At 38.1% G+C, this 23,077-nt stretch overlaps 2 protein-coding genes across 12 annotated transcripts; both read left to right on the forward strand.

Annotated features, from left to right (window-relative positions):
- Window positions 1-371: 371 nt before the first annotated feature.
- LOC107803616 (uncharacterized) lies at window positions 372-14,261 on the forward strand. Of its 7 annotated transcripts, none has more exons than XM_016627367.2 (17): window positions 372-513; window positions 727-802; window positions 1,427-1,517; window positions 1,583-2,127; window positions 2,225-2,504; window positions 3,227-3,519; window positions 5,009-5,185; window positions 5,372-6,106; window positions 6,208-6,302; window positions 6,376-6,435; window positions 6,577-6,665; window positions 9,499-10,095; window positions 10,200-10,274; window positions 11,812-11,882; window positions 11,975-12,032; window positions 12,883-13,153; window positions 13,272-14,261. In XM_016627367.2, the coding sequence occupies exons 4-17, from the start codon at window positions 1,712-1,714 to the stop codon at window positions 13,907-13,909; spliced, it is 3,855 nt and encodes a 1,284-aa protein (XP_016482853.1). In that variant the 5' UTR covers window positions 372-513; window positions 727-802; window positions 1,427-1,517; window positions 1,583-1,711; the 3' UTR covers window positions 13,910-14,261. The 7 variants fall into 7 exon arrangements, with proteins under 7 accessions (XP_016482853.1, XP_016482861.1, XP_075084051.1 ...); XM_016627376.2 differs by lacking the exon at window positions 372-513 and adding an exon at window positions 521-597; XM_016627375.2 differs by lacking the exon at window positions 1,427-1,517.
- A 95-nt stretch (window positions 14,262-14,356) lies between these two features.
- LOC142167831 (uncharacterized) lies at window positions 14,357-19,333 on the forward strand. Of its 5 annotated transcripts, XM_075227952.1 has the most exons (6): window positions 14,357-14,678; window positions 14,747-14,826; window positions 14,971-15,082; window positions 15,278-15,344; window positions 15,413-15,492; window positions 17,688-19,333. In XM_075227952.1, the coding sequence occupies exons 2-6, from the start codon at window positions 14,821-14,823 to the stop codon at window positions 17,813-17,815; spliced, it is 393 nt and encodes a 130-aa protein (XP_075084053.1). In that variant the 5' UTR covers window positions 14,357-14,678; window positions 14,747-14,820; the 3' UTR covers window positions 17,816-19,333. The 5 variants fall into 5 exon arrangements, with proteins under 5 accessions (XP_075084053.1, XP_075084055.1, XP_075084057.1 ...); XM_075227954.1 differs by having other exon boundaries at window positions 14,357-14,826; window positions 15,220-15,344; XM_075227956.1 differs by having other exon boundaries at window positions 14,357-14,826; window positions 18,686-19,333.
- Window positions 19,334-23,077: the final 3,744 nt, after the last annotated feature.

Genomic DNA, 23,077 nt, shown 5'->3' on the forward strand with positions numbered 1-23,077 from the left:
TTGTACGCGCATGTATTCACATGTATTCGCGCCTTGTATTCATGAATACAGTAACGACAATCCCTTAAAAATAGGTATGTGCAGCTGTCTAAGAGAGAGGAAAAACATAAATAACGTATTTCATGCCTCAATGGCAGTATATACCATAAAATACTTATTTTGCTATAAAATATAAAAGTTAGCTATAGAAAATAATATTTTAAAATAATTTTGATTTATAATAAATAGGGTGTATACATTTGTTATAGGAGGTAAAATTATTTTTTAAAAAATGGGTAGGGAGAAAGATAGGGATAGCTAAATAGTTTGCTGATCCCCAATAAAATGGGCTAGTGGATTAAAATTCGAGGCCCAAAATGTAGGTGCAAAAGCCATTTGGTCCATTTGTCAGTTTCGGGCTTAAGAAAATCAAATTTCGGGCTAAAATCCGGCGAATGAACGAAAAAAAGATCCACGTTGTTGCTTGACCGACCTCCTTCCACCGATCAACGACTCTTTCGACCTTCCGCCAATGTAATAATTTTTTTTCTATATTTATTTCATGCGAATATATGATACACAAATTTATATCTGAATATTCATTTCGTTTTTGAATGTGTACGATATTCCTTTTCTATTTTTACTTTCCTTTTGAGCTAATTATTATGTTTTTTTACAAAATCGAACTTGTCAAAACCCTAATTGAACCCCGAGCTACTTTAATTTTTTTAAAATTATTTGTTTCAGAATTTTCGTATCCAAGGCTGTACAGATCACGTCGTTGTTTGAGATTTTAGTGTATTTATACAGTTTAAGCTGCCAGGTAAAGTATATTATATTTACTTTTGTTGCTTTTTTGTTAAATTTGTCGAATTTTGTTTATATTTTTATCTTTTTGGCATTTTGTCCAGAATTGTGGCTGTCAAATCTGAGTCTTTGATCACAGTAGAATTATTATTTGCTGAGCTGTTTTTGTTTTATTTATTTTGATATTAATAGCATATTTTCAAAATAGAAAGTAGATTTAAGGTTGAATTTGATAAGATTCTTAAAATTGTCTGCCACTTGATGAATGTTATGGTTGAACTTGGGAAGTGCAACAAAAGAAAAACTGCAGGCTATTAAAAGAATTATAGTAAATGTAGCAGAAGAAGTATCAGTGGACCTTGTTCAGCAACATTGCCCTGAATTCAAAATTTATTAGTATTATTTAATAATCGGATATGAGTCTCACCGCTTGTTTTGTCCACTGCTGAGTGCTGGCAGTATTCAGCTTTTTGTTGGTTGAGTACTTTAAAAAGTGAATAGTAGTTTGTGTATAGCAGCTCTTGGAATGCAAGAATATTTCACGTCGACAACAAGTTTGTCGAGTTATTCATTTATTGAGTTTCTAATTAGTGGTTTCGACATTTATGTGCATCCTTATGGCGTTTGTTATTGTCGGCAGATTTTGGTTTTCTTGCTGAGCTTATATATATACACGTGTAAACACACACAACAGACATACTTTATTGCTCCGGACTTAGAGCCGTTAGTAGGTTAGTCAGCTTTTCGTTAGTCTTGGACTTGTGGGTTTCATGTTCTCATGATGGTATCCTTGCAGGAGTACTGCATTCAGAACACATTTATTAGGACATTGAGCTGGTTTTCATGCATTGTTGTTGAAGAGCAGTGCCATGCACAGCTGTGTTCACTGGGTGGGTTACACAAAGAGTGTCAGAAAATTGATGCAATGTCAGCATCTAGTAAATTTGATCTATCTTCCAGTAGTCCAGATAGGCCACTGTATGCCTCTGGGCAGCGTGGATCCTATGCACCTGCTTCACTGGATAGGTCGGGTAGCTTCCGTGAGAACATGGAGAATCCAATCTTATCTTCTCTTCCAAACATGACGAGAAGTACTTCAACAGTAACACGTACAGATGCCGTTAACTTTTTCCAGTGCTTACGTTTTGATCCAAAAGCTATGGTTACTGACCACAAACTTAATCGGAATATTGATTTCAAGCGGCTCACCAGTTTAGCTTTAGGTGTGCCAGTGGAGGATTCTCCATTGGTGTCTTCTAAAGGCAAACTGTTCCCTTCTCCCTCTGCGGAGGAGGCCAGACGGCTGAAGGCTGGTCTTCGTGAAAGCTGCACTAAAGCTAGGTAGTTGCTTGGATACTGTGTTCTTTTTGTATATGCTTTCCCTAGTCAACTAGTTTTTCTAGAGATATTGTACTCATATAAATCCATGACATACCAGGGAACGTGTGAAGATATTCACCGAATGTTTATCTGTGCTCAACAAATGCTTTCCAAGCATCCCATCAAGGAAGAGATCTCGGTCTGATTCCCTATCAAATGACCGACACGTTACATTATTCCCAAGTGATCGGTCAGTTTCAGGGACAAGCATTGGTAAAACGGGTACGCAGAGTCATTGTACTGTCAGTAGTTATGAGTTGGAGCAACAAAAGTCTGAAGAAAGAGTTAAAACTGCTGCTCCAAATAAACGCACTCGAACTTCTATGGCGGATGTTAGGGTTTGTATCATTATTTTGTAATTTATTTGTATCTTTTTTACCTTGATTTAACTTCACTCTTCTGAGGTATTTTGTCTATATTGCTGGCCTTTTGATTGATTCCGCTTTGCAATCTTCTATGTATCTCCTGTTCCTGCAATAATATTGCTGAATAAGCTAGAGGAGTGTCTCATTTAGGAGAGAGTCTTCCTTTACTTTGCTCTTTATTACTAGGTAAGATCAGCTAAATGTGGGTAAACACAGTAACTACCTAATGAAGCTCAATAATTTTGGGTGTTGAAATTGGATCTACCATTTCTTGCTAAAATGCTGGTTAATATTAATAAATGAACTAATGGAGTTGGATACTTGTCTCAAAAAAATAAAAATTTAAAAAGTTGGATATTATTAGCATTCAGATAGGGTCTTTCTTCCTATGCTAAAACTTCATTTGTTTGTTTGTGGAGTGAGATGCCAAGGTAGAGTTTATCGGGAGGTGTTTTTAATACTTGCCTTTTTGTTCAAACTTATAAGCAACTGGACAGATACTTGCTTTTGAAGTATCCTCTAAAGATATCTTTTTCCTGTAATAGACACGGTATATTTCGCTTTCCTTCTACTTGATGCTAATCTTTGGCTAGGCTGCGTGCTTCCTCACCTCAATTCATATCTTTCATCCGACTGTATGCTTGGAACCAGCTCGACATCCTCAACATTAAAAGATTTTTTGTTTTTGATTGTAGCCTGATGTACGGGCAAACACTCCCACAAGGCCGGCTGGGAACATGGATAGAGATAGGGAGATACTGAGGCTTCCAAATGGTAGCACAATTCAGGGAGAAGATCGTACGTCATCCATTGCTGCAGAGGGTTGGGAGAAGTCGAGGATGAAAAAGAAGCGTTCTGGAATAAAATCAGATGCTACTGGCTCCATAACGACAAAACCTATTGATGGCCACAGGGAACCGAAGCAAGGAGTGCAGCCGCGGCTTCCTAGTGATAGCCGATCAAGATTTACTGATACCCATGGCTTCAGGTAGTGCTTCAACTGTCAATGTTTAATTTAAAATCAGAGTGACACATGTGTTCAGGTTTTTTCTGTCATATCGTCTAAATGTTTTTCTGCAGGATCATATACACGTCCTTAAAGTAGTATTTGTTATTTTTTCGTAGACTACCTTTCTGAGATTAGTTGAGAAGTGCTTTCTCTCTCAGCAACAATGTCACTGTAACTAAATTGTCCCAATTGCTTAAGTCCAGAAAAGTAGTGGTCCTTTGCCACTTTTGGTAAAGTAAAAATTTGAAGTCTTTTTGTCATATGTAAACTGAAGCTTCTTACCCTTCTTATCTTTTGTGTTTGGAGAAAAGGTAGGGGTTGATTTGATATAATATCTTATGGTTATTTCAGTTGCTTTATTGAGTCGTTTTTTGTTCCTCTTTTATAATTAGGCACTTAAGAAGTCTTAAGGTGTGCTTGTGGGGCCATATGAAGTAGAGAGAAGTGAGGACGGCTATAGGAATAGGAGAGAATTTTTTAATACCCTAATGTTGTTACTTACTTGTTAGTGAACTTCTTTTTGTGTCCAGTAAGCTGGCATGAGGACTCTCATGAAAAGCTGGGTGTTACTCAATGTCTGTTACGGATTTATGCATCTGTTGTCATGACATCTTGAATTGTTACCTTATGTTAAAATTTCAGTTTATCCTTTTTTTGATCAAGTAAGAAATATATTCAGTAATAATCGCAAAAGCTTATGTATACAAGAGGTATACCAAAAGATAGAGAACTTACATTTTTTTGGGGTGCTAATTATCGACATTTCAGGCATAATTGCTGACATTTTAGGTAGTTATTGGAAGTTTGTGCTCTAAAGAAATGGCACAGTACTTATTAACCCATACATGGAACTGCTAAATTTTATGGTAGTGGCATAACTATATTTGACCCTCAAAATTTCCTTTGACAAGCCATGACAAGTAACTTCCTATTTCTGGCATGATTGTGTTTCATCTTGCATCGTATTCTATATGGGATTGATGTGAAGTTGAAGAAATTGGTGAGCTTTAGCCTTCAGTTAATCGTTCGTGCTAGAAATAAGATGGTGAATTTTGAATACTGGACATGCTGTTTAGTTTCCATCATAGTATTAGCCCTCAAGGTCAAGAGATATATACTTCTTTTGAAAATCAATTTGGTTATCTTACATTCTTACTGGGAGGTAGTCAATTCGGTCAAACAGGGTTTTGGTGAGTTTATAGAAGAAAGTATCTTCTTCCATGTGTCATTGGAGATGTAATAGGAAAAGTTATTACTAACTTTTCAAAAAAGGAAGAGTTATAATTTGATGAGAGCAAATACCATGCTTCATGGATACGCATTATTCAATTGCTGCGCATTTAAATCTTTTTTCTCATGAAGGTTCAAGATCATTCTTGTGAAGGCATAAGTGGTAAAACTGTAATTTTTTGTTATATTCAGAAGCACTTCTTGTTATTTTGAACTGATCTTCTTTTGGTTCAATTAGACATGGGCTTGCTCCTGGTGCTGCTGGAAAAGCTGATGGTGCAACACAGCATGTTACCTTAGGCGTACGTTCTTCCCTGTCTAAGATTGACCAAGATAACCATCTTCATCTCCTAGATGGGAGAGATCGTCCTCTTGGCTCAGAGAAAGAAAGGGTGAATCTCAAAGCAGTCAGCAAGTATGAGAGACCCTTTTTCTGCACTTCCTTTTTCATTCATTTTGGTTGAATTTGTAGACTGGTCTTTGCAATTTCTTTTGCGAGCTTATGCTTTAAAAAACTGTTACGAGAGATTTCTTTCTCTAGGTATTCTTTTCCTCCTATTTTTACATTCCTTACACAGTTTTATCTATTCTATTCATCCAGTACAATGAAAGCAGCTGCTCGTCAAGAATTCACATCCCCTAGCCCTACATCGAGCACGAAATTGAATTCTGCTACTAGGGCTCCACGATCAGGTTCAGGCGTTGCACCAAAGTTATCTCCTCCGGTTCAGCGCGCAGCTGCTGCAAATGATTGGGAAATCTCTCAATGCACAAACAAACTTCCATCTGCTGTTGGGGCAGGTAATCGCAAGCGCAACCCTTCTACAAGGTCCTCATCACCACCTGTTGCTCAATGGGCCAGCCAAAGGCCCCAGAAGATATCTCGACCCGCAAGAAGGAACAATTTTCCCATTGTTCCGAATAATGACGAAATATCTACCCTGGATACCACAAGCGATGTTCTACGTAATGAGAGACATTTGTCTAGCTCTTCCCCTCAACAGAAGTTAAAAAGCGATGTCTTCTCTCCAGCTGTATCTGAAACTGAGGAATTAGGAGCTGCTGAAGTCAAGTCTAAAGACAAGAGCAAGAGGTCTGACGAAGTGGATGAAAAAGCTGGGAATGTGCAAAAGATGTCAACACTGCTGCTACCGCCAAGGAAAAATAAGGTGGTTAGTGGACAAGACTTTGGAGATGGTATTCGCAGGCAAGGGCGGAGTGGCAGGGGGTTTACCTCCACTAGGTCCCTAATGCCATTGATGGCTGAAAAGCTTGGCAATGTTGGGACTGCAAAACAACTTAGAACCTCTAGACATGCTCTGGACAAGACAGAAAGGTTGAACATTCTCTCCTTTCCAATTGACAGTTGGTATGCTTTTTCTGCTACATTTTGGTGCAACAGAAAAACTTATGATTTTATGCAACTACTTGGTGCAGCAAAGGAGGCAGACCACCTACAAGAAAGCTCTCTGATCGTAAGGCTTATAAACGACAGAAGCTTGCCACGATGGATGCTGCAGCGGATTTTCTAGGTATTGTAGCCTCAATGTAGGTTTGATTACTATAGGTGCTGAATTATTGATTTTTATTGTTACTTCTCCTTAGTTGGTTCAGATGATGGCCATGAAGAGCTATTGGCTGCTGCAAGTGCTGTTACTAACACTGGTATACTATCAGTCACCTGCTTTTTCTAGATTTCTTTGGAAAAATCTATCTTTTTGGCACTGACTTAACGCGTTGCTATTTACTTATTTATTGATTTGTTGATTAAACAAAATCTTATTAATGATCCTATTTCTATTGCAGCTCAAGCCCTTTCGAGCTCATTCTGGAAGCAGATGGAGCCAATTTTTCGTTTTATATCTGAAATGGACACAGCCTTTCTGAGGCAACAGGTGGAAGGTCTTCTTTTTTAGACTTATGTATCTACTTATAAGCATATGAGCAACTTGTCTTCTTTTTTAGACTTGTGTATTAAATATGGATATTTGAGCAACTCATTTAGGTGTTATAATTGTGACGATAATGGCAAGATTGATCTCCTGCCGTATCGATTGCTTATAACACATAGATATCAGCTTTTTTTTGGGGTGCTGCCACGGGAACTGGAAATTGTCGGTATGACTATTTCCATGCATCACATTCTGTGGAGGAAAAAAAGAACTTTGGAAGTCTTTTATGTAATTCTTATCATGTATACATGTTAGTTGCTTATAGATATATGCTTTTTTCTTCCCCCACTCCGAATTACTTTTCATTATAGAGTCAAGTGGTGGCTGTCGTTGTTGCCATATCTTGTGACGATTATCCTTATATTACTATCTCTATTCATATTAAACATCTATAGTATAGTCTGTTTCGAAGGAGCTGAGAAGGGAAGGATTTGTGAACATCATCTTCCAATTGGTGTACCCTTTAATGCTCAAAATAAAATTGGAGGAGCAACAAAGTTCAGGTCTTCGAACATTCTTTAATCATCAAATATAAAAGTATAAGAAGTTGAATAATAAAAGATGCGGGGGGGGGGGGGGGGTGGCTCAGGTGGAAGGTCAACTGTTGTTTCAGTTTTGCATCTTACTCATGGATTGTATATGGCATGCATCTCCCCATCTCCAGGGGAAATGGAAAAAAAAGGTGGCCTTGTTACTATCCAAAAAAAAAAAAAAAGAAAGAAAGAAAGAAAGAAAAGAAAGCTGAAAATTCAGTGTTACCCTCCTTTTGTTTCTTTATAGCTCTGTTCTCGCTCTCCTAAAAAAAGAGTGAAGTTCCGCCCCTGTTTGAAGGCTAGCTCCTGCTTTGGAGCTTCATCACCACATCGCACATATTGGAAACAGCAAACTGAAAAGGGGAACTCAGTGAATAGACAAAGGAAAAAATGGATATGTTACCCAAAAACCATCCAATGTTTGTCTTTCTAAGGATTGATTTCCCTTGTAGTTTCTATTCATATTTAAGTTGGAAAACTGGAAGGGAGAAAGGAAGGGGGATGGGGGGTGGGAGTGTAGACCACTAGCCACTCACAACTGGTCCTCGTCCTTTTGCTGCACTTGTTTTCTTTAACTATTTGTAATTTTGAATGATGTTGACTCAGCCTTGGGAAAATCCATAGGCAAGTGTAAGTTAATTGATATGAGTGGTCGAGGGAAGCTCCCTTTCTTCCATTTCTAGGATGCGAAGCTATTATTTTGATGAGCATACTTATATTTTTGATAAGTAAAGATTCAAGAACGTATTAGATATTTCCAACAATAATAGAGTGCAGAAGAGGAGTTACGTGTGGGTTTAGTTGCATTACAAGTTGGGTTACGAACTGAGTAAGTCTAGCATGACAATCTACATATCTACATCTGTCATGTTGCACCAAGAAGTGAGCAAAACAACAAATCTATGTTCGAGACTAATTACATTTTCCTTGTTGCCCTAAAGAATTCTAATCTTCCATTCCTCCAAACAGTGTTATTAAAAGTCATTGCTTTGTTGCTTAAAGCACTGAAGCAAGCAAAATGAGGAGATATTGCTGCTTGGATGAAGCTGTGTGCTTCAAGTAATGATACATGAAGTGATCTCAATGAGATGTGGTTGGTTCTTAAATCTCACTTCAACGAAGCATGCGCTCGCTTCTCGCTTTCCGCTTCAAGTCCCAGGACCTTGTTTCTTTTTCTTTTTGTGCTTTGCACTTTCAAAAACAACGTTCCAAATGACCCGCCAAATACCCACTGGACTGGAATTTCATTCACTTGTTAATCTTCTGCTCAGACCCGTCCTGTAACAGCACTGGAGCAGTTCCAAAGTTGTGCAAGGCATAGACCATTTTAATTTCAATAGGGCAAACATCAAGATCCGGATCTGGTATGTGATTCTGTAAAGCAAGAAAGGGTGTTTTGACATCTTCAGATTGTTCCCCACATAAAGGGCATCTACTTCAAGATAGAAAACCCCTCTTCTGTAGATTTTGCTGTGTCATAAGTGCCTCTGTTGTCACTAACCATGTGAAGTGCACCACCTTGTAAGAAGCTGTATTCTTCCAGATTTTCTCTAAAGCCAGTTGGGGGTGGGAGAGTTAGGCTTGCTAAGATCGAGTAGCATGATCTGGAATGTTCCATTGGGTTGTCCTTTCCATAGGAGACAGTGCGGTGTAGACTGGAGAAGGGAGGAGTTGCTCAGCAGCTGTAAGAGAGACATGCCCTCTTAAGATACCAATCACTGCAGTTCCTCCTGAATGTGATGTCCCAACCTTGTTAGATATGAAGTCTGAAATCACCGAATAGGATTGGTAAAAACATTGTAGAGTTCTGGAAATTGTTCCTCGAGGGGAGAGGGACCAAGTGAAGAGTCTTGCTAGAAGCTGGATTTTCTCCCATTACCTTTTGAAAGCTTGATGAGCATTATATATATATTCTTTAATGTGAAATCACATGTCTCCATTTTCTTGTGTTAGAGTGACGAGCATGCACACAAGAGCATGCAGTTTATTTTGTGGAACATGTGAATTGGTTCCTCTATATTGTTGCAGTTTTACATTGGTTATTAGTGTGTACTTGCGATCGACATATCTAAAGTAGCATAGCAGGTCTCATGAATTTTAGTTGATCAATAATAGTGTGTGATAATATGCAGACAATTCAATACTGTAAAATAATACCATAGTTGCTCGATATCGCTAATTAGACTTCCCTCTACTTATGACTTTCTGATATACACTAATCCGTATTGTTCTTCTGTTAACAGATAAATCATGAGACAAATCTGGCAGCAGCAGCCTCTGTGACTTTTGATACTGATGCTTCCAGTTTAATTAGTGGTTTTGGGTTGAATGAAGTCGGGGGACAGACAAATGAAACACAGAGTTCCGATCTTACCTCAGAACATGTAGTCTCTGGAAAAAGTAAACCCAAGGGTATTTCCTTGTACCAGAGGCTGTTGGCTGCTATAGTACCTGAAGAGCTTTATTGCAATGGAAAGGAAGACCTTAACTCCAATGTTTATCGATCTGGATTTGAAATCGAGATGGATTCAGAATCTCATACTTCCTGTGGGCAGATGTTATATAGCAGTGAAACATCCCGATACTGTGCTTCTAATGGATACAGCATAAATGCTAATGGGTGTTCCGTTGATAATTTGGACTACATTAAGGCCGATAATGTTACATCCGCGTTCGAAATGGGGAATTTTTCAAGCTATGATCAGTCACAAAATGGTCTACTTTCAGAACAACAAACAATGCCTGGCTTTGTTTGTTCCGAGTATCAGTATAATGAGATGTCAATTAATGAGCGGCTTCTCATGGAGATTCGCTGTATCGGAATATATCCGGACCTGGAGGTAGGTTGTTGGAATTTCAGCATGTTGCATAGTATTGTGCTTTGAGCTATATCTTCTCAGAGTTTACTAATCCTTGTTTTGCTGATTGCTTATTCTGCATGTAGTCTGATTTTGCTGAGACTGGAAATGAAGAGATCAGTGCAGAAATTAGTAAATTACATGAGAAACACCATGAAATGGTAAGTTTTATCCTTTTTCTGAAGTCATACATCTTAGAAGAATCTCCTTTCCTCTGCCCGTCCTTGTTTACCCGACATTTCCTGTTACTCCCTTTAATTCGAGTCAACTGGTGATGGTCTGAGAATGAGTCAGCTTTTCAAGTCCACACATTCTTCCATCCTTAATGAGAAGGGATTGGATGCTTCCTCTTATGAGGTCGGATGTTATAAGCGTGAAGTTCAATTAGATTTTTTATCCCTGGTTGTCCATATCTATATTTTTCACAACACATTTGGGTGTCTGCAGTTAAGCTTCACAGAATATCTGTGACTATCAGCATTCTGAAGTCTATCTCTACGCTGGTGCTATATCCTACTTGTTGGAATAAGATATAATGATATAGGCCTGTTTGTTTTCACTTAATGGAAGTCTGGACCCGAGTCATTCAGATCTTAACCCCATTAAGTGAATATTGTTTTTTTCTCCTTTTACAACCATTTATTGGCTCTTAATATGTCTGACTCATTCAAATCTATTATAGATGTTCAATTCAGGTGAAGGTTACTTTTTATCACTACGCTGCCCACTACCATCCACCACCAATTTCTACTGCCCAACACCATTGCCAGCCACCATCATCACCTGCCGCCACTGCATAACTACCACTGTCAACCACCTCTACAGTGAGCCACCACCATGAAGCAACCACCGTCTCCGCCACCAACCACCTCCACACCAACTATCTCTACTGCTAGCCACCACCACCACCACCTACCTTCATTCCCAGCCATCACAACCAACACTTCTACTGCCAGCCGCCACCAACCACCACCACAACCAACCACCTTCGCCGCCATCCACCACCACCTCCACCACTAACCAACACCACCACCAACCAACTCCACCAACAACCAGCCGCACCACCAACCACCCCCTCCACTGACATTGCTGGGGCCGACCACCTCACCACCAACCTCAACCGCGCCACCACCATCGCGAACACCACCTTCGCCATCATCGACCACCACCTCCACCACTGACCAACACCACCAACCAATGCCACCAACCACCAACAACCAGCCACACCACCAACCAACCCCTCCACTGACACTGCTGGGCTGACCACCTCACCAACCAACCTCAACCGCGCCACCACCACCAACTACCTCTACCCCAGTTACCACCGCACAACCATCACCTCTAGCCACGAACGCACAACCACCACTAGCTGCCACTGCCACTCGCTGGTAGAGTGTGCTTCATTAAACAAACAGTTTTTGCAACACCTTGTAAATTAAAATTCTTCAATATCTTATGGATGTAATATTTAATTATTACTTTATTTAGATTTTAGATTTACTAGTCTTTAGAAAAGATAAACTTTGCCCATTCAAATACTGATCTAGAGACAACATCCTAATAGTAAGACGTGTTCAGAATCAAACATCTTAATCTTAATAAAGACAAACAGGGGCTTAGTCTCCTTTATTGTTCTGAAACTTCCAAGCAATTGGTTTCTGTATTGGGAGCCTTACTCATGGATTGCCTATTCTGTAGGTTTCTAAGAAGAAGAGGATGCTTGGGAAACTGCTGAATTCAGCTACACAGATGAGAGAGTTACAGGAGAAGTACATAATTTTATGCTTCTTTCAGATGCCTAACCTTGATCTTTGCTTAGTACTATTCATTTTGGTAACAACTCAAATTATTTATCATACAGGGAGTTTGAACAGCGTGCTCTTGATGAACTGGTTGCAATGGCATACGAAAAATATATGGTAATTTGAAGCTTTTAAGCACTTTCTGTTCTTAAATTTAGATTTACATCCCTGGAAAAAAGGGATCAAGTGTAGTTAACTGCTTCTCTACTCGAGGGACTGGATTTCAGAGATAATGCACTATGTTTATGGTGAGAACTTCTGTTTCGTATTACAATGATGAATCAAGACTTCTTCATGTGAATATGGTCAAATTAATATGACCAAGATACATTTTCTGTTTCCATCTTTGGTGGATTTTTTTCTTTTTCTTGTTTTTCCGGGTAAAGGAGCTTGAAGCTAAGTAATGGTTGGTTCAGTAATTTATTTATACAGCTTGAGTTTTATGCGAACTTGTATCAGTTGCAAATTTTTACTTTGCTTTAGAAGTAAATTTTGTTCCTTACTGTTTCATGCAGGACTTCTATTAAACTTGCCTCTTTACTTTTCAAATTCTGCTTAAACAAAAACTGATGCCATGTTGTTCATCTGGTTTTGATCCCCAAAACCAAAACAGGAAGTTTAAGTTATAGTTTTAATTCTTGTATGTTACTTCCTGTGCTCCACATGTATTATTATTGTGACACAAGGTGATATTCTGCTGATGTACTTTGTCTGTGTCTTTGCGTAAGAAGAACCCACCACAGTTTTCATTGCCTTTCTGTGTACACTTTGTATTTCCTTCTTTCTTGTTCTTCAAATAGTTATGTATACATCAACTAACTTTGCCGCTAGTAGTATCATAGAAATATCTATTATAGTTTATATTGCTGTAATGCACTTCAGAACTGTGTGAAACATGAAATTGTCTTCTTAAATCTTGTAATTTGAATCTTGAAGTTGTTGAATTGAAATGATTTTGCCTCGACAGAGTTGTTGGGGCCCAAATGCTCATGGGATGAAGAGTGCTAGCGGGAAAATGGCCAAGCAAGCTGCCTTAGCTTTTGTCAAGCGAACTTTGGATCGATGCCAAGAATTTGAGCAGACAAGAAAGAGCTGCTTCAGTGAGCCTTTGTATAATGATTTGTTTCTTTCTGGGATATCCCGCCTTAGTGATGGACAAACAGATTCGAACACTGATGGCGAAGCTGGAAAATCTTATATCAGCACATCTGGCTGTTCAGGAGAAGCTAGAGTTTCAGGTATTCTTTTTTTCCTCTTCTATCTACGTGAATGTGGGGAACAAGTGTAGAATTATGAAGCATGGCATGTTAATTGAGTATAACACTCGCTTAAATTTTTATTATATCTCTTCTGCAGCTTTGGGCACACAGCAGAGCCCATCGCTAAACCAGGATATATCTTTTGAAGCCAATTTACCTTCTGAAGCCAGTAGGGTCAAGCGGAGGGAGTTGGAAGATGTTCTTGGTACTACCATTGGTGCTTCTTCAGGCATAGGTGGTTCACTTTTAAGCAGTGCAAAAGGGAAGAGAAGTGAGAGAGACCGAGAAGGAAAAGGAAATGGCCGAGAGGCATTATCCCGCAATGGAACAACCAAAATTGGTCGACCTGCCTCTTCCAATGTTAAAGGAGAAAGAAAGCCTAAGACAAAACCTAAGCAGAAAACTACTCAGTTATCCACCTCTGTCAATGGCCTTTTTGGCAAGATATCGGAGCAACCTAAATTGCTAGGATCTTCAATAGCAAGGTCAAGTGGTATAAGTGCCACTGGAAATGATAAGACTGGCTGTAACTTGGATGAACTAGAGGATCCCATTGACTTATCCGGCCTGCAACTCCCAGAAATGGATGTTTTAGGTGTCCCTGACGATCTTGGTGGTCAGGGACAGGACATAGGCTCATGGTTGAACATCGATGATGATGGATTACAAGATGATGACTTCATGGGCCTTGAGATTCCCATGGATGATCTGTCAGACTTGAATATGATGGTTTGAAGCTTCTTTTGCTGTATATTCCTGTTCATTACCATTCACTGGAGAAACCTTGTTGTCCAGATACGACCACCAATTACATGTGGGTTGTGTGACTGTGCAGTCCTTAAGTAGGGCTGCATATTCTTTGGGATACCTGTGTACCGCTACATTTTTGAGTGAACCCTTCGAGGAAGGAAGGGTTTTGTACCTATAAGTTGATGACTTTGACTGTAAAGATCTTTTTGTACAATGGTCAAGCCAGTACCGTAGTCGTAGTATGTAGAAACACTGTATTTGGTTTAGCAATACAGGTCAGGGAACGTCTTTTGTACATAGATTTTGATTTATCAATAAGATCACTTTTTACAAGTCATCCCATCCTCTACTCCAGTTATAATAATGCGTAAATTAATGTTTGCATGCTCTGTTTTTTGTGTTTTTTGGCAAAACGTTCAAATTTCTATCATTATATGTAACTGATATCATGGTGACTATATTGGTCTTTGTATGATGCAGGAATCTGTTATAGTTCAGGTTTGTTATGTGCTGGTATGGTTAGCCCTTACAGGGGAGGGATGAACTATTTTTGGGGAATGCTATATGGTGACTTTTTTCCTGCATTTCATTAGTCTAAAGTGCTGAGCTTATTATCATTTTGTAGAATGTACCTCCCAATTCTATGCGTGTCTGTTGCGTATGACTGTAGCATATTATTCTTCTCAGATATTGCCAACGTTAAAGCAACCTTAATCTCCGCAAAGTATCATGGCAATGGGATGCTGCTCTTCATGTTAGTATAACATCATAGTCGCTGGACCTTTTGGTTTCTTTTAGTTGTGACTTGAAATATAATGACAGATTTAGTCTGCATTTATTCACTTTGATGGAAGACTACCTGATAACTCAAACCAGGATTCAGAATACATCAGCCAATGGAGGTATGGTTTTAGTTATTCTTTCTGTCTGTCTAGCGATTTTGGGGGTGTTCTGTTTTGAATGAACCATAGTAATGCATTTAAAAGAGACAAAAAAAAAAAAGAATTCTGTTTTGCATCCTCCTGTACACTCTGCCTTATTTGCAGTTGTTTGTGCACAAGAATGTTTCCATATTGGTTCAGCTGCTAAGTGCCATTGGATTGAGGAACTGCAAAGTATATCTTCTTTTTGTGACCACAGGAATCTGTTATAATGCAGGTTTGTTATGTGCTGTTATGGTAGCCCTTACAGGGGAGGGTAAGGGCAGGGATGAACTATTTTTTGGGAATGCTATATGGTGACCTTTTTCCTGTTCATTAGTCTAAAGTGCTGAGCTTATATTTACCATTTTGTAGGATATACCTCCCAATTCTATGCGTGTGTTGTGTATGACTGGCATATTCTTCTTCTCAGATATTGCCAACGTTAAAGCAACCTTAATCTCCGCAAAGTATCATGGCAATGGGATGCTGCTCTTCATGTTAGTATAACATCATAGTCGCTGGACCTTTTAGTTTATTTTAGTTGTGACTTGAAATATAATGACAGATTTAGTCTGCATTTGTTCACTTTGATGGAAGACTACCTGATAACTCAAACCAGGATTCAGAATACATCAGCCGATGGAGGTACGGTTTTAGTCTATAGCTATTCTTTCTGCAGTCTAGCGATTTTGGGATGTTCTGTTCTGAATGAACCATAGTAATGCATTTAAAAAAGTTTTTAAATTTCAATTTTTAATATACTCCTGCCTAACTGCAAAATATTTGCAGTAAATTACTTTGTATGATTTATTAAATGTGCGACATCTGTGTGATAACCGTTGCTCTAGTTCTATGGGAATAAACTCGTATGACTTAAGATACGTCATTGTTTTTGGATAAGGTAAAAGTTTATTAAAAAGGTATCAAGATGGTACAAAAAGATACAAAAAACATCCCAAACAACATTATCCACCTTCTATCCTATCCCCCCGGCATGTCCAGAAGTTCCATATACTGATCCAGATTTCCTAAGGGGCTGCATTTGCACCAATAATACAGATTATGAAGATTTTTATTCTTAATTCTAATAATGTGATTTCGATGCCCTTCAAAACAAACTTTGTTCCTCTCCAGCCATAATGTCCATATGATGCACAATGGAATGGTTCTCCAGATCTGCTTAGTCTTCTAGGTATTTTCTGAGATTGCCAATTTTCTAGTAAACCCCTTACAGTTTGAGGCATCACCCAAGAAACGCCACAAATGCTTAAGAATATATCCCAAGTTCCCAACACTGTCTAGATACTCTGGAGGAGAAGATGGTTCACTGTTTCCTGTTCCTCTTCACACAGATAACATCTATTACATAGACTGAAGCCTCTTTTCTGCAAGTTGTCTTGAGTCAAACAAACCTCCCACGTTGCTGACCATCCAAAGCATGCTACCTTCACTGGTGCTCTGGTCTTCCAAATCATTTTCCAAGGCCAATTGGTAACCCTATATCTTGACTTCTCTATCATCATTTTGTAACAACTTTTTACTGAAAAAGTTTTACCCTCACTAGCAGCAGCCCAGATCAATGAATCCACCTTGCTTTGATCAATAAAAACAACTTCTAGTTGTTGGAGCAAGTGACAGAAATCTTCAACTTCCCAATCATCCAAATTAATTCTGAATACTACCTGCCGCCCTGTATCCGAGTAAAAATCAGCAATGTTTCCAGCCTTGTTAACAGAGTAATTGAAAAGACTAGGATATTTAGCTTTCAGACATTCATCTCCTATCCATAAATCTGTCCAGAATTTAATTCTGTCCATTCCCCACTTCCAGTTTAGTGTAACCTAGGAATTCTTCCCTTAGTCTGCTAATGCATTTCCAAATACCCCCCTCTTGCATTTGTATGCAAAGAGGAAGGTCTCCACTCTCTCTTTGGTGTCATAAATAGCATTTATCAAATTTTCCCAGACTTCCTCCTTCCAGCATGTATCTCCATAGCCATTTGAAGAGCATGCACTTTTTATGCAATTTCAAGTTTCTTACACCAAGGTCTCCACCTTTCTTATCATTCATTACCACCTGCCATTTAATTAAATGTATTCTCCTCTTAGTGGCATTTCCATCCCATAAGAATTGATTCCTCATGGAATTCATTCTTTTCTCCACTGTTGCAGGCATTGGGAATAAAGACATCAAATAAGTTGGCATTCCATCTAACACACTATTTATTAGTGTTAGTGTACCCCCAAAAGATAAGTATTATTTCTTCAATGGAATCAACTTTTTAGCACACCTGTCCAGCACCCCTTGCCAAATAGTATGATCATACCTCTTCGCTCCCAAGGGAAACCCTAAATAAACTGTTGGGAACTTCTCCACTTTACAACCCAGATACGTCATTTTAGCTTGCCAGCTATCTGTTCTCCATTCTCTTGTCAGTCTCTAGCTTTCCTCAGGACATTTTGTACCATGTGAGTTGACCCATTCTTGTCTGACCTCAGAAGCCATACCCCTACATTATAACTTGTTCTGGCTTCTCAACAGCTGAATCTTCTTTCTCCTTTTCCACTCTTTCATGCGAAAAACGTTTTTTGTTGGGTCTCACTTGCACATTTCTGGGTTTGACCTTTCGTCCCTTATTCTCACTATGTTCGACTAAGCCACTTCGTCCCTAGAACCAACTCTTATTTTGTATGAGATCGCCTGGCTATTTGTGTATGATTGAATCTTCTCAAATTTATTCCCCACTTGTATAACCAAAAAGTTAAATTGTGCTTGACATGTGTGGCCAAGAAAGTTGGTTAAAGTCCCAGCCATTAACACCACAATTTTCTCTTCAAAAGCTGGCAAGGTTTTGATTGAGGAGTTTCTGATTTCTCATTGCTGGAAGCCTGAGGATCACTTTAGGACTGATCGTCACCGCTTTCTCTCAAAAGGCTGGAACTTTCCCGTAATAACAATTCAAGATTAGAAGAACGAAAGACATCAGACCCAGCATAGCTGCACCAGGCTGACAAAGAGGCGAGGCACCGGGGATTGCCTAGGATTTCTGTATGACTGGTGAAGGTGAAACTGTAGCCTTTACGGTTGGTTTGCTGGTTCAGTTTTCGTCACAGTGGCAGTGAAGGTACTTCTTTTCCCCATGTTCTCATTTTGCTCGTAGTGTGTTAGTTTGGTTTACTTTTCACTCTGTTTGTGCTTTATGAAGAAGGAAATTTGAAGAGAAAGGTGCAATTCTTATGTAACCTAGGACCGTTCAGCTTGTCAGTGCAGAGGACAGCATTCTTAGTCGCAGTGACACTAGCTCACTACCACCCAAAGCCCATTGTTGACGATTCACACACGCCTCCTCTCCCTTGTCATCGCCGTGCCATGTGTTGATGTGTGACGTCATCTCTGATGATCTCTTCTCGTCGACATATACTTCTTCAAGATTAACTGAACTTCCTGAACCATCCTTAGCTTATTCCTTGCTCTCAGATCTCAAGAGTTTCTGGCGTCCTTGGTATTGGTTTTGACCCCCTACGTTCTCTCACTCTCTTATTATTTTTCTGTCAATTCCTGCAGTTTCATTTTGATTTTTGTTGTTCTCAATTATACTTTTGATTGCTTTAGAGTCTTCTCTGAAGAGCGCAAGTTGTAAGTCCTAGAAAAAAGTTATCTGCTTTCTTTTCGGTCCAGAAAAAAGTTATCTGCTTTCTTTTTGGTTTCTTTTGTATGCTTTCTTATCATTAACAAAAGAGAAAAGAATGAGAAAGGAAAAAGGTAGGAAAATTCAATTTTTGGAGCACCTCTTTTCCCTCAATTCCCTTGTCCACTATTTACTAATGTTAACTTCCAGGTAGCGAGAATCATGTCTCTTGGGCGGTATCAGTGCAATTATGGTTCGTGGAATAAGTATACTAGGACCATCAAGTCAAAAGTTCTCAGATATCTGATTGAGGAGCATGGATTAAAGAAGATGCACAACTGTGCATTCTTCTATGGAATTTCCTTGACCTTGAGCTGATCAACCTTTTCCCGATCCTGCAGAACCGGTTGCAAAGTCTGGGCCAAAGCTAGTGCATTATACAACAGGGACATCCAACGGATTTTGTGCAAGTAACTAGCGTGGTTCTCTTTTGAGTGCCCAACAACAGAGGGACAATTTTTATTATTATAATGGCATTGGCTGAATTACAATTGGATCTTAGTTTGTTTCCAAAATTATTACACACAAAAGGACCTATTAGGAAAGACATCTCCATCATGATTATAATGACTCTCTTTGGTATTAAACAAGGCAATAGTCATCATCCTTATCTGTTGCTAGCATCGTCTACCATGTAATGTTCGCTTGTCTAACGCAATCTTAATCTTTTGGACTATGGATCACTTAGATTATCAATCCTTGACTTTGGTGCCTCGGATCGTATCCTGGTAATGATGTTGGCCATAATTTCATGTTTTGATATTATTTATTCTGTATTTTTATCACTTTTTGATTGTATTTTATATTGTATATGCCCAACTTAGCTTGAGTATTGAGCTTTCTACTTATTTGGATGTTAAATTGATAATGTAGATATATTGGAGAGTAAAAGATGAAATTTTGGAGAAAAAAGAATAAATTTTCAATTATTACATAATGATTACTTGGTGAGTAATCATTACATAATGATTGATTGGTTAATAAAGTATAATGCAATTGAAAGTTAGGAGCAAGGAATTGGAATTTAGGAGCAAGGAATTGGAATTGGAGGTGCAAAACGTACTGCTTCAAGTGGTCGCGCTGGCCCGGACCCTCCGTTGCCGGGATTTTTTTTCATTTTGTCTGGGACAAGTTATTTCGGCCTTACTCGGTCTCAACTCGTATAAAAGGAGTTCTAAACCTAATTTGAGAGGAGAACACGCCCCTTTGGAGGAGAGAACGTAGACCACGTTTGGAGGAGGCTTCCAACTAATTTTTTTTCCTCTCCTCTTCCTTTAATCTGATAGTTTATTAGTTCTAGAGTTGTGGATGCTACATGAATGTTGTAGTTTGAAGCTTGAATTGTTCTTATTATTTTACCATATTAGTTTATTTATTCAGTCTTGCGCTTAACTATTTGATTGCTTGATTACCAATTAAATACTATTTACGAATCAAGGATTGAACTCGGAAGATGAAATTTTAGATTGCAAATAGGATTGAGTATAGCAAGATCTTGAACCTGGCATCAGAGAATGGATTCGCGGTTAGGGTAAGGATATACCGAATCGCCTTGCTTGGTTACTATATGGTACTTATTAACGCGTTATTGTTGATTCTAATTTCATAGGAATATAGGCCTTAGATTAACTTGAACATGCAAGTAGTACTTTGGTTGAATGCTACGAGTTATATTAACCTGTCAATCAATTAACCATATAAATTAATTAGACAATTTAAGTGGAAGACTCAACGGGATTGTTAGCTGACCCATAGTTCTGGAATATTTTCTCCCATTGAATTCGTCTCTAAGCTTGCAGACTTACTTTCTTAGTTTACTACTCTAGATTAGCTATAGTTGAATAGTCGCACTTTAGAAAATCGCTTGAATAAATTAATTGTTTGAGTTTAATTTAGTTATTAGTTAATTACAAGTCCTCGTGAGAACGATAATCTACTTATCAATTTATTACTTGTCGATCACGTATACTTGCGTGTGCGTTTTGGAGCAACAAATTTTTGGAGCCATTGCCGGGGACTTAAAAATTCATTGTTCTTCTCGATTAGATTTTTACTTTTTGTCTATTCAAGTTTTTAGTTTTAGTTTCGTTTAATATTGTTTTTATTACATGGCATCTTGAAACAAGAATTGGTCGAATATTGGTTATTGTTATTTTGGTGATCCTTATCCATATTGTGGAGGGCCACATTTGTGGCAAAATTGTGAATCTCAATCCTTTGAGTGGAATATTTGTAATACCTGTGGTGGTAAAGGTGGCCATTGGGATGACTGTCCTAATTTTTTTTATCCTTCTCCGAGCTCTTATTATAAATTTTTCTAATAATGTTTGTGAGTTTGATATGAGGAATGAAATGGAGGATATGGAACGTGTTGCTCATATTATAGACATGGTGAGGCAAGTAGCCGAGCAACAAGATGAAATAGAAAAGCAATAAGGAGAATTAGTACATCAATCACGAGAATGAAATCCAGGGAGGAAGAATTGACTGAAGAGAGCGAGTTCCCACAAGAAGATAACTTTGAAGAAGCAGATATAGTGAGCCAATTTTGGTTAGAGGAGCAAGCTCAACTAATAGAATTTTATGAATTTCTCCGTAATGGCCTTTCAAATATGGAAAAACAGTTGATAGAAGGAAGAACTGAGCTCATGCAAGAGATAGATCAATTTAGCTCAGATATCTATGACATGCAGGTTCAATTGAACAAAAAGGTCGCGCCGTCTGATGCCCAACAACTAATTATTATAGATACTGGCCAGCTTGTGGAGCATAAAGAGAAGTTCCAACCATTCGACTAAAATATTGTTGATGATGCCAAGGTAGACGAAGTGTGCAAAAGCGAGGATGTCAAAAGTGAAGAGAATTTAGAGTTAGAACGTATTGGACCTCATTCTAACCACTTTTTAACATTTTGTTTGGTTGATAATACGAGAATTGATCCATCCGAGCCATGGAGGAGTCTAGGGATGGGTCATGGTTTTCTTTCGATCACCATTAACGAAATACAGTTTGAATGGTTCTCAATGCTTGACACAACTTCTTGACTGTTTTCTATATCTTCCTATCTTTTGTGACACTACTAAACTCAAGAATACAATTATCTTTCTTCAGTTCTTCATATAGCTAGGTCTTGAGTTATTCTTGTCATCAGAGTCGTTGCAAGTTTTGAGTAGACTGTCCATTGATTGAGGCAAAGAATATTCAAAGAGATTTGACCCAAGGGTTGCCTCTGAATCCAATCCATAAAAGAAGGCTGGATTCAATTCTTAGCTATGCTCTTCTTTCCTTGTATTTTCCTAACTTTCAGGAGCAATCATTGGCATGTAGTTGATTGATCGTCAATCACTCCATCTTCCATTTTGCTTGTTGTCTAAATATGAACTCTGCCAATCACGATCTCTGACAAATTTTCCTTTATTCTCGAACTTGATTGCTCTTCCTTTTGTGTTGATTGATTGGCTCCAGACTTTGCTAAATTCGGCACTGGCTTGGTTGCTTTTCATTTTGTCAATTTCAGCACTTGCATTTCTTTCCTTCCAAGTTCCTGCATAAATTAGAATTAGTTAGGTATTTGCTATCGTTATCATTAAAACTTAAACTGTAGCACTTTTTCCATAAACAAATTATCACTATCTATAGTAATAATAGTGGAGAGTTTATCTGTCTCAAATCTAATGGATATTTTATTTTTTGACCTCACCATATACATTGGAATACAATGCACCTGCCGAGCGGTAACATAGACATATTGTGGAAACTGGTCTTACCCTCTTACATTCAGGGACGGATCTACCTTAGCTCAAGCGGTGTCATATGACACTGCTTGTTCGAAAAATTTCATTAAGAACGTATAATTAAAATCCAATAGGAAAATGGCTAAATATAATAAAGTGACATCACTTGACATGAATAGTTGTGTAGCTTAATTGGTTAGTCACTACAATTTTTTTGAGGATGTCACTAGTTCGAACCACTGTAGCTTCAATTTTGTTTTAAATTCTTTATGCCTCATCTAGAAATAAAAAATATGTTGATGATTGAAGCATTGACCTTTTAAGCATTAACGTTACACTAAACCAATGGATCAAGAGTAATATTTTCACATTTTATGCCACAATAAATTATCTGATTTGCATTTTAATTTTTTACCTTCCATCTTCTTTTTAAGCATTGAAATGAAATTGATTAAGAGCAATTTACATAATCGAATGTATGGTGAGTTTTTGTGTGATTACTTGGTGTTCTATATATAAAAAAATATTTAATATTATTTTTAATGATGTTATGTTGAATACATTTCAAAAAATAAAAATTCATATCTAGTAATATACTTGAGTTGTGTTTTATAAAAAATATTTGAATTAAATTTTTTTAATATGTTATTATAGTGAATTATTGTTTTATTTGCTATTTAAAATCATGACACTGCTTATGAAAAATCATGCGTATGTCACTGCCTACATTTAGTCAATCTTCATGTTTTCATCTGGTCATATGCCTTCAACACCTGTTTACTTGATAAATTGGATGCCAACACTAATT

The sequence above is a fragment of the Nicotiana tabacum genome, chromosome 13, assembly GCF_000715075.1.
Source record: "Nicotiana tabacum cultivar K326 chromosome 13, ASM71507v2, whole genome shotgun sequence".
Classification (NCBI taxonomy): Eukaryota; Viridiplantae; Streptophyta; class Magnoliopsida; order Solanales; family Solanaceae; genus Nicotiana; species Nicotiana tabacum.